Genomic DNA, 15580 nt, shown 5'->3' on the forward strand with positions numbered 1-15580 from the left:
CACATACGGCAGCAGGGATGTGAAATTTCTTTTGTAAAAAGAAGAGTTGAGGTTAAAATTGATCTCTCAAATGGGAATCTGACCGGCTAGCTTGGTCTGTTCAAACAAGACTGGCTGTAATCCTGGGAGCAAGTCTCTATACACATACCCCATCTTCCCTTTCCTCTACACTTCCTTTGTAAGCTGTGAAAGCCACCCTTCACCTTTCTTCCCCTAGTAAAGTCACTGCTATGATTTTGGCATAGAAATGCCAGAGCTCAGAGATGCAAAATTCAATTGTTCCTGCTTATTTCTCCAGTGAGCCTGGAAGCCTTCCTTGTGTGCTTTGAGAGCGAGCAGAAAACCCATGTGACTGTTCAGGAGCATGCCTTGTTAGAACGTTCCAAAGCACAGCTAGAGAATCTAACTAGGCAATTTTTTCATTTGACAAATTAAAAAGGCCTTTTTTATAATTGTGTTGCTAACATTAAATTTGATAATAAGGCTTGTAGTGGAATTTTTTAAAATCTCAGTAATTTTTCTTCCTTGAACATCAAAAAAAAAAAAAAAAGTCACATCTTTCTGTAAATAGTAATTAGTTGTGCCTCCTTTAGACAGCTCTAAGCGATGACTTCAAGTGCTTAAATTTATAACCCATGTGCTGACGGCAGGTTCATTTTGTTCAAAGGGCTTCAGAAATGTTTGAATTAGTTGCTAGCATTGAGAAGGTGGGAGACGTTTTACCAAAGTTCAAGTTCTTGGTTGCTTTTGGAAAGACTGAGGTTCTAGCGCTGCTTCTCTAGTCCATGGCAGTTGAGTGTGCCACAGGAGAGCGTGGTGGTCAGCCGAAGCCTGCCCACACCACGTGGACGGTGCCGTGCCCTGCACCCTCTGCACTCCCACAGCACCTCCACGCCTGCTCTTACTTGCCTGGCCCGTCACCCAAGGACCACAGAGGGCAGGCCACATGCCACACGTGGACATCCAGCAGTCTTTGGTGCTCATCCCCATTTTACTTCTGTCTTACTGTGGCTTATGCTTTGTATCTAAAGTGAGTGCTGTGCTCAGTTGTGCACAACTCTTTCCGACCCTATGGACTGGGGCCCACCAAGTTCCTCTGTCCACGGAATTCTCCAGGCAAGAATACTAGAGTGGGTAGCCATTTCCCCCTCCAGGGGATCTTCCTGACCCAGGGATCGAACCCACATCTCCTGCACTGGCGGGTGGGTCCTTTACCACAAGCACCGCCAGACAGCAAATCTCTCCTTGCACTTCTGATACTTATTTAACTCAGGAACTAGAAAGCCGAGTGTCGAGAATATCAAGTGCATACACAAGGTGAGTCATTCTCTCTTATGAGTACTGAAAGCAGTTCCCATTGACTTTTATCAGCATCCCTCCACGGGCTGTGTGTGCTCCAGTTTGGTCTGAAGTGAGGAAAAATGCAATCATTGGGGTTCTGTTTCACCCATGTAGAGACTAGAGGCAGTGTTTTAGTATTTGATACTTATCTTGGGGCTAAATTTTAAGAGTTTTGTGATGGACCAAACATTTTGTTAATGAAATCTATGAACACCTTTTAGCAAAGGTAGGCCTAGTTTTCTAGCCTAATTCTTTACAGGACTGCAGGGCGGCTGCCTTTCTTTCTTCCTTTGTAGACAGTCTTCTTTGTTATTGCTATCAACCAAGATTTAAGAGCTTTAAAGCTTACATTATTATTGTGAATAAATATTTCTGCATTTCCTTAAATCTTTGGCAGTCTATATAACCCTTATGTAAGGAAATGAAGAAATGAATGGGGTGATTACTACGAGGAGCAAAAGCAACTAGGACTTGAAAACCACTGAGGACAGTGACTTCAGCTTACACCTGCCTTTCTCCAGGCCAAGTAAGGCTGAGCATTTCATTATCCATCCTTTCAAGGCAAAGGTCTTTTCTAAAAGGAGGCCCACTGTTTGCAGCAAAGGTTCTGAAAACATCTTTAAAATCTGGAAACTTGCTCCTCTGTCATGTGAGATCATGAGGGAACAAGCACCTGCATTGTAAATAAGGATCAGAAGATGGCCTTCTTGAGGAAAACTGGTGAGGGCCATCAAAGTTATAAGTGCATAACCCTTCTCCCAGTAACCATGCTACTCAGAATTTATGTGCATATGTGCCAATGAAGGATAAAGTGTCTATGAGAACACTGAAGCCCATCACCAAGGGACTGGTGAAATAAATTACAGTATATCCAAAGGTAGACTACTATGAAGTCATTGCAAGAACACAGTGAGGTAGACCTATACACACTAAGGGGGAATAGCCACGTGTGAAGTGAGAAAAGCAGGTCTTAGCTGGTCTAGTTTCCTGCCATTTTAAAAAGCTACAGTAATGTAAATATGCTTTGAACAGCTGAAGGATGCACAACTAATGGGTAACAGTGGTTACCTCCAGGGAGGGGAACCAAGGGAAGCGGAGTGGAAAGGAGGCACTCCATGTCTTTCGCTTGTTTTAAACCATGTGCGTGCATTCTTTGCAATGCTGTTTTTAAAATGAATCAGAACAGGGAGATGATAATGAAGTTATTGAGAAAAGAGCTCTCCCCCACTGGCGTGTTTCTGAAGGGCTCTGTCTAGTCTGAATACCAAGCCTTGCCCTATCTAGGGGTGAGTACAGGGGATGCTGTTGACCGCTGGTTTTCCTACTGGATTCAGGGCTGCCCTCCCAGGGCCCAGCAGCTTTTCCCACACCAGTACACGTGGGCAGCTCTGCCTCTGTGCCTCAATTACTATTTCATACAAGCTAGCAGGGCAAGTGGACGTGCAGGAGTCAAACGCTGGTCTGCTAATGGTAGAACAGCAAGGCTACTCAAAGGAGCAAAATGAACATGATCTGGATGTGTTTGAAGAGATCTTGTTCAGAAAGGTCATTTGTTATTGATTAAGCATTTATTAAATACCTTCCTAAAGGTCTGAGATACCACTAGGACACTAAGTTAGGACCGAAACATGTGCAAGAATGACCCACATTGAAGTATTAGCTCGTCAGTTCAAATCCAATGTAATTCCCCCTTGAAACAGAACCCCAGATTAAGCAGCCAGCAGCACAGAATCCTCTAATTTAAAGATTTTAAAAGAAAAACATAACCAGAAGGCCTGGTTTTCAAAACTACTGTTAAAGGCCAACGAATTAGCTGGAAGGGAGGGGTGAAAAGGAATCAACCTACAAAGCACTCTGCCATAGAGAGCAGATGCTTGTAGTTTTTTGGTCTCTTTCCTTGAGATAATCACTACCTTGCTGAAAACGGGAAAGGCACCCCCTGCCATCCCCAAGGAGAAAAAAATATTCACCCAAACAGCTTCTCCTTGTTTTTAACCATATATTCCAGGGGTATGTGTGGGAAGATTTTTTTGTTTGTTTTTACATTTATACAGTTTACATTGCTTGACCCATAAATAACACTTGTAAGAGTAATAGGGCCGTAGTTTTAAAGAGTATTTACATAGCCCCACCATGCATACAGAGCCTTTTTCATATTGAAAAATTGGAAAAAAAAAAAAAAAAAAAGAACTTTCCATCACTAGGCAATATAAATTTGACCATCTAAACTTATAAACCCTGACTAAGATACAAGCAATCATTTCATCCATAAATGCTGTTTCTGGTTCCCTAACAAATCTAGCACTGCAGTGTAACAAACATCTTACATTTCAGGGATATAAAAATATCAGCTTTAAAATCTGAACTGTACAGTATGTACATTAATATTTGCACCGTTAAATTAGGAATACACTTAAGTCTATGAAATACTACATTATAAATAGCAATGTTCTTTCCGATCTGTAGCTGGAGCTAATACAATGTTTACCTGGCTAATAAGGGCTGGAAGGGGAGGAGGTGGCCTTGCACAAGGGGATGCACAGTGTTGGCTGGGTCACATGACTACGTGCATGCCACACAACTGGACAGACCGTCAGGACCTGGGTCAACCTGGTGCAGACAAATGACAAACACTATTGCTTGACAAAGGTGGCTCAAGTTCTCCACCGTCTAAAAATCAACACCCCATCCAATCACCTCTCAACAGCTTCTTACGGATCTCTTGAGGTTTGGAGACCAAAGCAGCTGTATCAAATTGTGATGCACCCAACAGACACAAAAGGTCATGTCTACCTGGCACCATCCAAGGAGGGTAAGTGGAGAAATCACACCTTCCAAAGGTGAATCTGACACTGTAAACAGCAGTTGGGGTCTCACTTACATGGGCAAAGCACTTGAATCTATTTTAGCAACTTTCCTATGGAAGAAAAAAGATATGATTTAAGATGGTTAATGGCTAAGTTTAAATACAATCTCCGCAGCTACTACATTAAGAAATAATACAGTTTTTGCCCTTGTGTCCCTTTTTCTTCTTGGATTTAGTTGTCCTCTGACCAAACTGAGGAGTGGGGAGTGCAGAAGTTGGACTAGAAAGGTCGTCTGTGTAGTAGGCGTATCTCTGCGGCCGGGGCTGAGGAATTGGTTGTCCAAGAAAATACCCTTCTTCTTCCGAGTCAGAGGAGGAGGAGGTGGAGGAGGAGCACCAGGAGTCGTCGTCCTCCCCATAGAGGCCTAGAAATCGCGGTCCCCCCGGGTTCTGCAGGGCGTAGTCAGAAGTGGCGTGGGTGTACTGCCCATAGAGGTCAGCATTCTGGATGTAGGCCTGGATCTCCCGGGCACTCTTATTCTGGATAAACTTTTCGTAGTTATCAGGGGTGTAGAGCCGCAGCCTGTCCTTGGGAGAGTATTTTCTTTCTGTGACAAGGTTCAGGGCATTGTCTGAGCGGGACTTCCTACTTCTCCTGCGGCGATGGTGGTGTGACCTGGGTCCCCTCTCTTCAAAATGGTACACCCGTCTCCGAGTTCGCTCACTCATGGGCGGCTGCCGGATTTCGATGTTCTCATAGCTTCCGTTGTCGATGACATCATCTGAAAACTTGACCTGCTGTGGCCTGGACTGAGACTTGGACCTTCGGAGCACTGGCAGGTGAACAGGCTTCTCCTCGGGCAGGACTTTTTCTGGACACAGCTCTGAACTGAGACTCTTCAAGGACTCCGTGCTCCTGTGCAGCATGGAAGAGTTCAGAGTCCCCATATTGCTCATTTTCTCACAATCTTCTGTCTCTATTTCCTCAAAGTTTTGCAGAGAATACAACGATGGCCTCGGCTTGCTTTCTCCATCCACTGAAGCCCCTAAAAAAAAAGCCAAGACAAGACGTGACCATCAATAATCCTAACACTCTGACAGTGATTACCAACAAGCTTTAGAAGCATTTTGAAGTGCAGTCTCTTGAATTTCAATATCTGATGAATAATCACTAGGCAAAACCAAGAGACATATACACTTTAACGAGAAGAGGTATGAATTTTATCATTGAAACAAGTGGCCCGGCATCTCTTATGAGCCCCAGCCATTTGGGGGCCAAACATGAGTTACAGCCCATGGGATGAGCAGCCAAACTAAAATCTCTTCATAACAGTTCTGTCATTAATTTATTAACATGACACATAGAAGCTTCTGTCTCTCAATCCATTAACGCAGCTGTTTATCTGAATCTCTCTCAAAGCAGTCCTTCCCTTTGCATGCACACGGCCACTATTATGGCCCTCTTCTTACGCCCACCCTAGTCTTCTCTTATACCTGGACTGGTAGTCGAACAGCCCAAGGGCCAGATCCAGCTCACAGCCTATGTGTGGATAGAGTTTCACTGGGCCAGATAAATCTGTTTGCTTCTCTGCTGCCTATGGTTTTTTTCCACAATGTAGAGTTGAGTAGTTGCAACAAAGACTATGATGTCCCGAAAGTCCTAGCTAGCCTTTTATGGAAAAAAGTTTGCCAAACCCCTGACCCAGGCCTTTATCCAATCTTCTGCTCCATCAATCCATAAACTAATATTCCACTTCCAGGTTAATTTCATTTTAAAACTTTGCTCAAAACTGATGATGTGCTCCTTGTTATAACAGGGCTCAGGCAAGTTAAGCAAAATGGACATAACCCAGCTGACGGTAAGCAACAACAGGGAATGCTGTGAACTGTTGTCAACTGGTGGCTACATAGCGTCCCAGTTTCTAAATAAAGCCTGTTTTTGAGCCTATCATTGTCAAGAAAAGTCAGCAATAAAACAATGTATACCAAATGTTGCCTATTTTTGATATTTAAATGTTGAAACACCTATCATATGGTCTAGCAAACAGGAGGTGCTTAGTATTTAGTCTTACCCACCATTCCTTAAGTCCCCTTAATTATAGGCTTTAATGTTGACAAGCCCAGCTGAAGTCAGGAGGGTAGCTGTCTTAACCCTCTGTGCCCAGCACGTGGCCTGGGGCCCTCCTGGCAGCTGCTCAAACCTTTCCTGCCTATGTTATAATGTAACGTAAGCTTTATGAAAGGATTAGTGTCATTCGCTGAACTATGAAACTCACCAAGCAACAACCGCACCCAAAACTTGCGGCAAGTGTAAGATTCAGGAGGACTGGGGTCTAGGATCAACCTTATCTTTAAATACTTATATAAAGTTGGGCGTTTAGCATCTTGGTTTCTTTGGTGTTCTGTTTTTGTATTTTTGATCACGCCACGTGGCTTGCAGGATCTTAGTTCCTCAACTAGGGATTGAACCTGGGTCATGGAAATGAAAGCACTGAGTCCTACCCATTGGAACGCCAGGGAATTCTCTAGTCTCCTGGTAATTCAACTTTCCACATTTGTAAAATGCAATAATATCCACTCTCTCAGGGTCATTGTAAGGATGAAATGTAGATAACTGATACAAAAGTGTTTTGAAAACATTAAAGTGAAATTATTTTATAATCTGGGTTAAAAAAAAAAGACTTAGCTAATTTTGAGCTATCTATTGCCACAGGGCAATTCAGGAAAAAAAAAATGTTCTGTGCTTATGGAGTATGCATATTGATTTTAGTATCTTTAATTCATACAGAATGATCCAAAGAGTCCAATATCTTTCAAGTACAGATGTAGACTCCATCATCCCAATAAATTCATCTCTTCTCTTCAAAACAGGGATAACAATACCTGTCCCCAGAGACTGTACTGAAAATGTATTTTATATGTACGCATACACGTATGTGAGTGTTTGCTTTGCTATCTGTTCTGTTCGGTTGCTAAATTGTGTCCAACTCTTTGTAAGCCCACAGACTGCAGCATGCCAGGCTTCCCTGTCTGTCACCATCTTCTGGAGTTCGCTCAAACTCATGTCCATTGAGTCAATGACGCCATTTGACCATCTCATCCTCTGCTGCCCCCTTCTCCTCCTGCCTTCAATCTTCCCCAGCATAAGTGTCTTTTCCAACCAGTCAGCTCTTCGCGTCAGATGGCCAAAGTATGGAGCTTCAGCTTCAGCATTAATCCTGCCAATGAATATTCAGGATTGATTTCCATTAGGATTGACTGGTTTGATTTCCTTGCTGTCCAGGGGACTCTCAAGAGTCTCTTCCAGTACCACAATTTGAAAGCATCAGTTCTTCAGCGCTCAGCCTTCTCTATGATCCAGCTCTCACATCCATACATGACTACTGGAAAAACCATAGCTTTACAGACTTTTGTCAGCAAAGTGGTGTCTCTGTTGTTTAATACACTGTTGTTTTGCTACAGTGTGTAGCATTTAACTGAAACACCTTCCTTCCCATGGTCTACCGTTTTAAAAAACATAGCCCCTACTGGTTGCTGAACTGTAACTTTTGGCATAAACTTTTTAGTGGCTCCTTTTTCAAATACCCCATAATCCCCAGATTACATACCTGTGATATTAGACAAAGCCAAAGAATCCATAGAATCCCGAACACTTTGCTCTGGTTTGAGGTCTGACAAGCACTCCAGGGAATCTTCATACCACTGTGTTTGATCGTGATTGTATCCTGAAGCCCCATGGTCCAGATCCAATTCCTGGAGTCTTCGACTGCTCGCAGGGCCCGGGTGGCTGCCATAAGCTGAATCTCCTAGTCCATCTTGTGACTGTGCCCAATACATATCAGATTGGTATTTTTTACTTGCAAGGCTCTGGTTGTTTTGCTTCAACTCAGTCTTATTTTTAACCATGTTATCAGCTATCCAGTGCTCACTGGCTCGAATGTCCATCTCACTGGGCTGCTGCTGAAAGAGACTTTTATCACCAAACTTGAGGAGGAGCTGTGTCATATAATCTTCATGCTCGGCCCATTCTTCAGGGTCTTCGGGGGTTTCGTGCTCTACTCTGCCTTTCCAAAATTCTTCACTGACAAAATTTGCTCCTTGCCTGGAAAGGCTCAGATCGTCCAGCTTCCGAGAGAGGGTGTCGTCAGCATTGCCTGACAGGCCAGGAAACTTATAGTTCAGAGCAGGGGACAAAAGGAGGGACTGACGACACTGATCTGCTGACCGGCTGCTCTTGCCCATCCGCACACTTCTTCTGGAGTCTCTTGATCGAGCTGACTGGAATGCAGAGTCAGAGGAATCGGAGGCATGCACGTCTTCACCGAGGCTGCATGTCTTCGAGCAATAAATCTGGCCTTGTTTGGGGAGGAAGGGGCATCCCAACAGAGAGGTTTTGCACTGGGCACAGGAAAAGCAGGCCTCCGTGGCATGCCAGTGCTGCCCATCATAGGTCATCTGTGCGTGGTCCACACCTGTTTCGAGAAAGGAAAGAATCACAAGTTATGGTTCCGCCCTGACACAGAGGAAGAAGAAAAGACAGACTGTGGGCATGAGGGCACCTTCGAGGGTGATGAGGCTGTCCTGGATCTTGATAGAGCTGGGACTTACACAGGTGTAGTTAATTCTCATTTATAAATTGATCTCTGTGCTAAATGTCTTTTTAGTTCCAGAATCCCTGCAGAGTCTCCCAGGTCACTTGCAGACATGTGCAAAGTGGCAGAAACTTTGAGTCAAGGGATGCTGCTGCCTCCCAGCTGAGGAGAGAGGGCGCTGCCTCTCGTGTCAGCGCTCACACCTCACACAGGCCCATTTTCTTTCCCACGTTTGCACTTCCTCTTAGTGATTTTGTTTGAAATGGCCCCAGCACAGAGCTGAAGTGCTGTCTAGTGTGGCTCAGCACAGAAGGCTGTGACGTGCCTCACAGAGGCAATCCACGGGTCAGATGAGCTTTGTCCAAGCAGGTGGTACAGGGCTGTTGACTGTGAATTCGATTTAATGAATCAACAACATATATTAAATAAGGTGTCTTTAAACCAAAATACACAGGAAACAAGATTATCTGTTTGACTGGTTTATGACAATGGTTCAACCACAGGCTCATAGGAACTAACTCACTGTATCTCCAGGAGCAGTGGCTAGGTATTAGATAATCATGTTCATGGGGACTTAACAGATCACAACTGCCTGGGGAGATGAGAATCCAGTCTACACCCATTTATCAAAATTCATCAAACCGAAACACTTAAATCTTTCAGATTTCACTGTACATAAACTGTACCTCCATCAAAAACAAAAAGAAAGAAAAAAACACTGGATAATCAGAGACAGAGTGATGGGTAAGTGGCAAAGCAGGCTGGGCCACAGACGCACCAATATGCTCCCCGCACGTCTCGCAGTACTCTGCATACAGGGACTCAAAGCAGCCGCAGCAGAATGGGCGGCCGTCCTTCATGATGTACCTCTGCCCGCCCAGGACCGTCTCGCACTCCAGGCAGCAGAAGTGTTTCATGTGCCAATGCCGACCCTCAGCCTCTGTGCACTCATCAGCAAAAATTATCTTTAAAGAGAAACAAGAAACCACAGGATGAAAGAAATTCATTTTGAATGATTTTAAAGGCCAGGTTAAATGCATGTTTTCTGGGCAACTGACAGGCACTGGATCTTTTGTTTCTTACAGCCCCAAGCTTACATGTAACTCGATGTAGCTACAAACCAAGAACAGAAATTGAAAACATTGAAAAAGAGAAACCAAGTGCATGCTTACAGAATTCTACATTGGAGTAATACACTTGGTCATATTTTTGCTCCTCAAGCACACTTTGCAGGCATAATCTGGCAAAGAACACATTAACACTGAAATAATTTAGTGGCCTGTGTACCTTTTAATAGAAAAAAAAAAAACAAAACTCACTAAAGTGGCTGTGAGCCACCAGTTACAGTGATCTGGGTGCTGGACGAGTGAACAGCACTGATGCAGATAATGCTTCCTCGGACCTGGTGGCCATCTCCAGATTAAGGACTTTTTGATTTTTCCATATTTTTGGTTTCAAAAACTTTTCAAATAGCACATCATAGAAGAAACTTAAATATACGAAAATAAAAATAAGAAGTTTACTATTACTGATTGAAGCAGACTAGGGAGATATAACGAATAAATGCAATGAGGTTCCCTGGATGGGGTGTCAGAATAAAACACAGACACGAGTAGGAAAACTGAAGAAATCCAAATAAAGTCTATGATTTAGTTAAAATATTATACAATGTTAATTTCTTAGTTTTGATGCATATACCATGATTACATAAGATAATTAACAAGCTAGGAGAAGGGTATACAGGGACTCTTCATGATATTTTTGCAACTCTTCTGTAAATCTAAAATTACTTAAAAATAAAAAGCCTAAGGTAGAAAAACTTCATTTTACACCACCAGCCCTTCCCACACATGCTCCAGGGGTTAACCACTGTGAACTCAGTGTATGTCTTTACACGCTGTTTCTGAGTGTTTACAAATATGTATACAGTCTTGTTCTTCCCCTCTTTGACAAAAATAAGATCAGTAGTTACACACTCTTCTTGCAACTTGCTTTTTTCTCACAATCCATCAAGGACATTCTTGTCAGTGGACAAAGACACCTGCTGCCTTCTCTCCATCAGCCGCATGTGTTTCCATTATACCACCGTACAGGGTTATCTTAAAACTATATACACACAGCATACGCAGCAGAGACTTCTATTTGGCTGAGGTGTGAACAGTGGAATATTGGCTGACTAGAAGCTTATTTTTCCCAGTGTTAAGGGATGAACTTTTTTACCTCGTCACATGCTGAGCACCGGGGTTTGAGCAGCTCAGCATGGTGCCGGCCACAGTGAATTTTTCCATCCTGATAAAAATAGATGAGGTCGACCAGCAGCTCACTGCACGTGAAGCAGACAAAGCAGGATGGGTGCCAGCACACTCCCGGGCCCGCTCGAGAGGCAAACACTGCAATCTCACCTCCGTTTATCTTCAACCCACACTAAAAACAAATGGATTTCAATTTAAAACGATGCTTCTTCAATGACTGCAGTCTCTGCCTTTTCCACTTAACACTCAATCCCAAATCTCTCAGGGAAACTCATTTCTGTTCCCTCCTTCTAGCGGTTAAACAGCTCTTCACTGCAGAACTCTCACTCTCCACTGGAGTGAACATGCCTCGGCTTTACTACCTACCGCGCTGGACTGCTCACCGAGAACACTCGCAGTGGTTTTCCAGGGGTGGCCTCCTATTGGATATATTCTTGCTCTAAGAATGCGCAGTAAAGGCCCTGAACGTCTATATTATGTCCCTGTGAACACGAGGCACACCCCAGCCCCGCCCTCCATGCCAGGACCTTAGGATTTCACCCCATGTTTACTTAAGGGGCTGCCTCCCCCATACACACAGCAGTGTGGCCAGTTGCAAACATGAATCCCCATTTAATATTAAGCTACGTTACTTTTCTTTCTCATAGTTTTTGGGTTTTTAGGGCTCATACCGATGCTGGCCTGGCTATCTGCTTCCTCCCACCTCTCCCCGCAGCTGATCCAAGACGTCACCACCCCTCCACCCAGAACTCGCTACCTGCTCGCACACGGCGTGCATTACTGCTCTGGACAGAAGTTTAATTGTTCCTCTTCCTAGTGCTTCTTTCTTCCGCTGAGCACTGAACACTTGAAGTTCTTTTTTCTCCTCCTCACTCAAAGTCTGGCAGTACCGCACCTTCACAGAAGGAAACAGAAGCACCCTCTGATGTACACAGCCTCCCTCACCAATTTTTTATTTCCAGAATTGAGTCTCAGGAAATAAAACAGCAAGTGTAGCTGGTCTGCCCTCATGAATCCCTAGTTTTAAAAATGACCCCATACCTTTAAAACGACAACAAATCTTGCAGCTTCTCTAGCAAAAGTGAAATGCAATCTGAAGGAATAGTCTGTCTGTCTTTTTTTTTTTTTTTTGGCCACACCATGCAGCACGTGGGATCTTAGTTCCTCGACCAGGGACTGAACCCACACCCCTTGCATTGGAAGCATGGAGTCTTAACCACTGGACTGCTGCAGAAGTCCTTTATTTGTTTTAAAAAAAAAAAAAGGATGAAAAGTTTAATTTAAACTTTTATCAGCAGAGATGCTAAAAAAAAAAAACCTAAGGCATTAAGCTTTCTTCAAAAGGTTTAAACTGGTTACCTGCCACCTTCATTATACATTCTACAGGCACTCAAGCCCACTGCAGGCCCAAAGCCCCATTCAGCTCTGACTGGGCGAAGGGGTGGAGAAATTGCAGGAATCTGTAGGTTCCTGATAACTGGTGGGTGGCTGCAAACACTATAAAAAACGAACTTGTGTTAAGTTTATTGCACTGACACTCTTTTCTCTCTTGAAGAATGGAGAGCTGTATTCTCCAGCCCAATTTTATCTGAAGAAAGGCAAAAGAGTCTAAAGTTTATGGGAGGCATCACAACGCTGAGGGTGGATTTTTTTTTTTCCTAATTAGCCTTCTTCCTGTTCTTTTACCTCATTATCATGTGGTGGCAACTGGTACAAAAGCTGTTTAATTCGGTGCTTCTCTCCAGGGCTGTTAACATAAGGAACCTTTTCCTCTGGTAAGCAAGCAAAATAGAGCTGGATCTGAGGGAGAGAGGGAGGAGGACGTCAGCACACAGGAAGCGAACACTTCAGCTCAGTCCACCCGGAGAAGTTACCCTGCCCTTTAGGTAGGGCTCCAGCCTCTGACAGGATGTGGCTGCTGGCCGCTAATGAGAAGACCAGCTGAGCCAGGCCAGAAGACGTGCAAACCCCCAGTTAGCTAGCACCCAGCTGCTAAAGGGCTCTTCAGGAATGTAATTTGTAGTAACAATCAGGGGTATTATAAATTACACACCATAAAATATGCACATTTAATGCTACCATTCCTGAGTGATCTCCCTAGGGTCAGCCAAGAGAGTGCTGAGTGAACACTGGCAGTGACCACACAGGCTGTGTGACACTGTCCACAATCCAGCCACTACACAAACACACTGGATTTGCTCTCTGAATTTCACAGGTTGCAAAGACAAAAGCTATTCTGTTAAACTTTGTAAACTCTCCCTTATCAGGTTCTCTCAAGCTTCAGCTTTCTTTGCTTCCATGGGTGCTGTTTTCTAAATACCTGGAGTCAATTTCCCCCAAACAACTGGAGGGAAGCTATAATGAGCTGTACTTAGTTCATTTTGAAAGAACTCAATTTTTGTTTGAATTTTTTTTTTCTTTCTGTTGTATCTAAAGGAAACCCCTTAATGAATGCTGCAAAGGATGCTGCAGTGCTGAGGAAGAATGAAAATGATTCAAGAAATGAGAAGACTAAGGAATTTGGGGCCTGTCTGCTTCAATATTTCAAGATCTCACAAACCTACCCTCCGAAGCTGCAGAAAGGGCTCTCTCTTAAAGGTCTGTCGAAACACTGCGTTCCTACCTGGAGTCCAGCTCTCCCCCATGTCCCAGTGTATCAGCCACCAGAGCTTGTAGGGCTGTAAATGCTAAACACCAGCTATGTGTGTACCAGGCACTGTGTGAGGCCCAGGATGAATCGGAAACCCCTCTTCTCAAGGGGGTGCCCACCAAACGGGAAACACAACCATAACTCAGGAGCCCAACTGCCTCCCCTTGTTTCAAACTACCTTGGCCCCTGTGTCCGTCACCAGCAATTTTTTAACAAGTTCATCATTATAAGGATATTGGGAAGATAAAAACAGGTACACATAATGTTCTCATCTTCCTTAAAATAACAATACAACAAAGCACAAAATTAGCTCTTTAATTTTTTTTCCGATTCACATGGTGTGGTGACAGAATCTTTCCTGTGCAAGGTTATCAAAGGTCTATTTAAGCAGTGACTCTGAAATGGTCTCACAGCTCTGTCTCCTCTCTTCCAAAGCCCAGGCACTGCAGAGAACTGCCAGAGAAACTTTCCCCTTTTCTTTCATTACCTTTTTGTTGTTACTGAAGTTTTTCAAAAGGTTAGTAAATTCCTCCCACTCTCTCCAAAGGGACACCTAAGTCAGAAATCCACATAACAAAGGCAAAGGCAGCACTCTGGGTTTCACTCATCAGGGCAAAAACAGCATCCTTCTGGACCCAAGAGTATGAAAGGGATTGGAGACTTTCATTGAGAAACTAAGTGTGACTTAAAAAAGCAAAACCATCAGAAAAAAGAGTAAGGCCCGAGGACACAGCATGTCACGGAGGCAGTGACGTCTGATCACTAAAAAACAGAACACCAAAGACCTTAAATCACACTGAAAACCAGAAAAGTGGACGATGTGGTTCCCACCTGCTCGGGTCTGAGGCCTGGGGGTACCCAGGCGTACTCCTCCAGTGCGCAGCCCGAGTCATCATCCGATGTGGAGCTCCGCTGGCATCCAAAGGCAAGTTTGCTCATTTTGGGCTCCATCTCCAAAGGCATCATAACAGAGTCAACAGCTGGCTTCTCAGTCACAGGACATCAGACCGTGGCTGCTGTGAGCAATATAAGACAATCAAAGAGATGAATCTGAAGTCATGACTCTTACCCTCCAAGAGCTTTTATTGAACACATACGTACACACACTGGGGCCCAGAGAAAGGGACCAAATGACCAGTGTCACCGCCCTCAGGCCCCCAGATCTTAAAAACTACAGCTGCACGATGCGGAAAGAGGCCCGTTAGCAGCTCAGCCAAACTAGTTTATCTTCAGATGCCTTTAAAAGGTACTTCTCTACACACTGTTCATTAAAAAAGTTCTCAAGAAAATTGCACTGCTAACTAACTTCCCACAAATGAATCCCTGCGGAGCCCAGGAGTTGTAGGAAGAAGCTGGGTTCGAGCCTCCCGCCTTGTCCGCTCCTATGCGCTGTGAAAGGATTGCTCCAGCCACCCAAGTTGCTTCCCAGCATCTCCTGACCCATCTTCCCAGCGGAGGCATGCTGCCTGCCAGTGCAGAGTGGGTCGGCTGGGCCACACTGCTTAGGTTTCAAGTTTCCAATAAAGTCTGAGAGGCACTGAACTTCGTTTACTCAGGGAGAAGAAACAGCACAGTTAAATTCTTACACAGCACATTAAATTCACAAGCCTTTATATCCATGGGCTACAGTCAGCCAGACATTCATTAATGAGTTCCTTCATAAGAAAGTCACTGAATCTGAGCACTAGCTTAAAATAAAATCCAGCGCGGTGACTATAAGCATTGAACTGTGTTAATGGCAGGCTTTCAAATGAAAAGCTCTGTAGTACCTGGTGGCTCAGTCGGTAAAGAATCTGCCTGCCAATGCAGGGAGACCCAGGTTCAATCCCTGGATCAGGAAGACGCCCTGGAGAAGGAAATGGCAACCCACTCCAGTATTCCTGCCTGGAAAATTCTATGAACAGAGGAACCTGTTGGGCTACAGTCCATGGAGTTGCAA

The 15580-nt window shown here is 44.2% G+C and overlaps 1 protein-coding gene across 7 annotated transcripts in view; it reads right to left on the bottom strand.

Annotated features, from left to right (window-relative positions):
• Nucleotides 1–2890: 2890 nt before the first annotated feature.
• PRICKLE1 (prickle planar cell polarity protein 1) overlaps nucleotides 2891–15580 on the bottom strand; it is a 112952-nt gene continuing 100262 nt past the window's right edge. For 4 of the 7 annotated variants that reach the window (XM_027542603.1, XM_027542600.1, XM_027542604.1 and 1 more), the window contains 7 exons: nucleotides 14473–14657; nucleotides 12678–12791; nucleotides 11749–11886; nucleotides 10960–11163; nucleotides 9518–9704; nucleotides 7756–8619; nucleotides 2891–5193 (listed from right to left, as the gene is read on the bottom strand). In XM_027542603.1, coding sequence (XP_027398404.1) covers nucleotides 4331–5193; nucleotides 7756–8619; nucleotides 9518–9704; nucleotides 10960–11163; nucleotides 11749–11886; nucleotides 12678–12791; nucleotides 14473–14607 — 2505 coding nt within the window. In that variant the 5' untranslated portion in view covers nucleotides 14608–14657 and the 3' untranslated portion in view covers nucleotides 2891–4330. The remainder of the gene's footprint in view (nucleotides 5194–7755; nucleotides 8620–9517; nucleotides 9705–10959; nucleotides 11164–11748; nucleotides 11887–12677; nucleotides 12792–14472; nucleotides 14658–15580) is intronic. The other 3 variants (XM_027542599.1, XM_027542601.1, XM_027542602.1) reach the window with 1 other exon arrangement.

This window comes from Bos indicus x Bos taurus, chromosome 5 (assembly GCF_003369695.1).
Source record: "Bos indicus x Bos taurus breed Angus x Brahman F1 hybrid chromosome 5, Bos_hybrid_MaternalHap_v2.0, whole genome shotgun sequence".
Classification (NCBI taxonomy): Eukaryota; Metazoa; Chordata; class Mammalia; order Artiodactyla; family Bovidae; genus Bos; species Bos indicus x Bos taurus.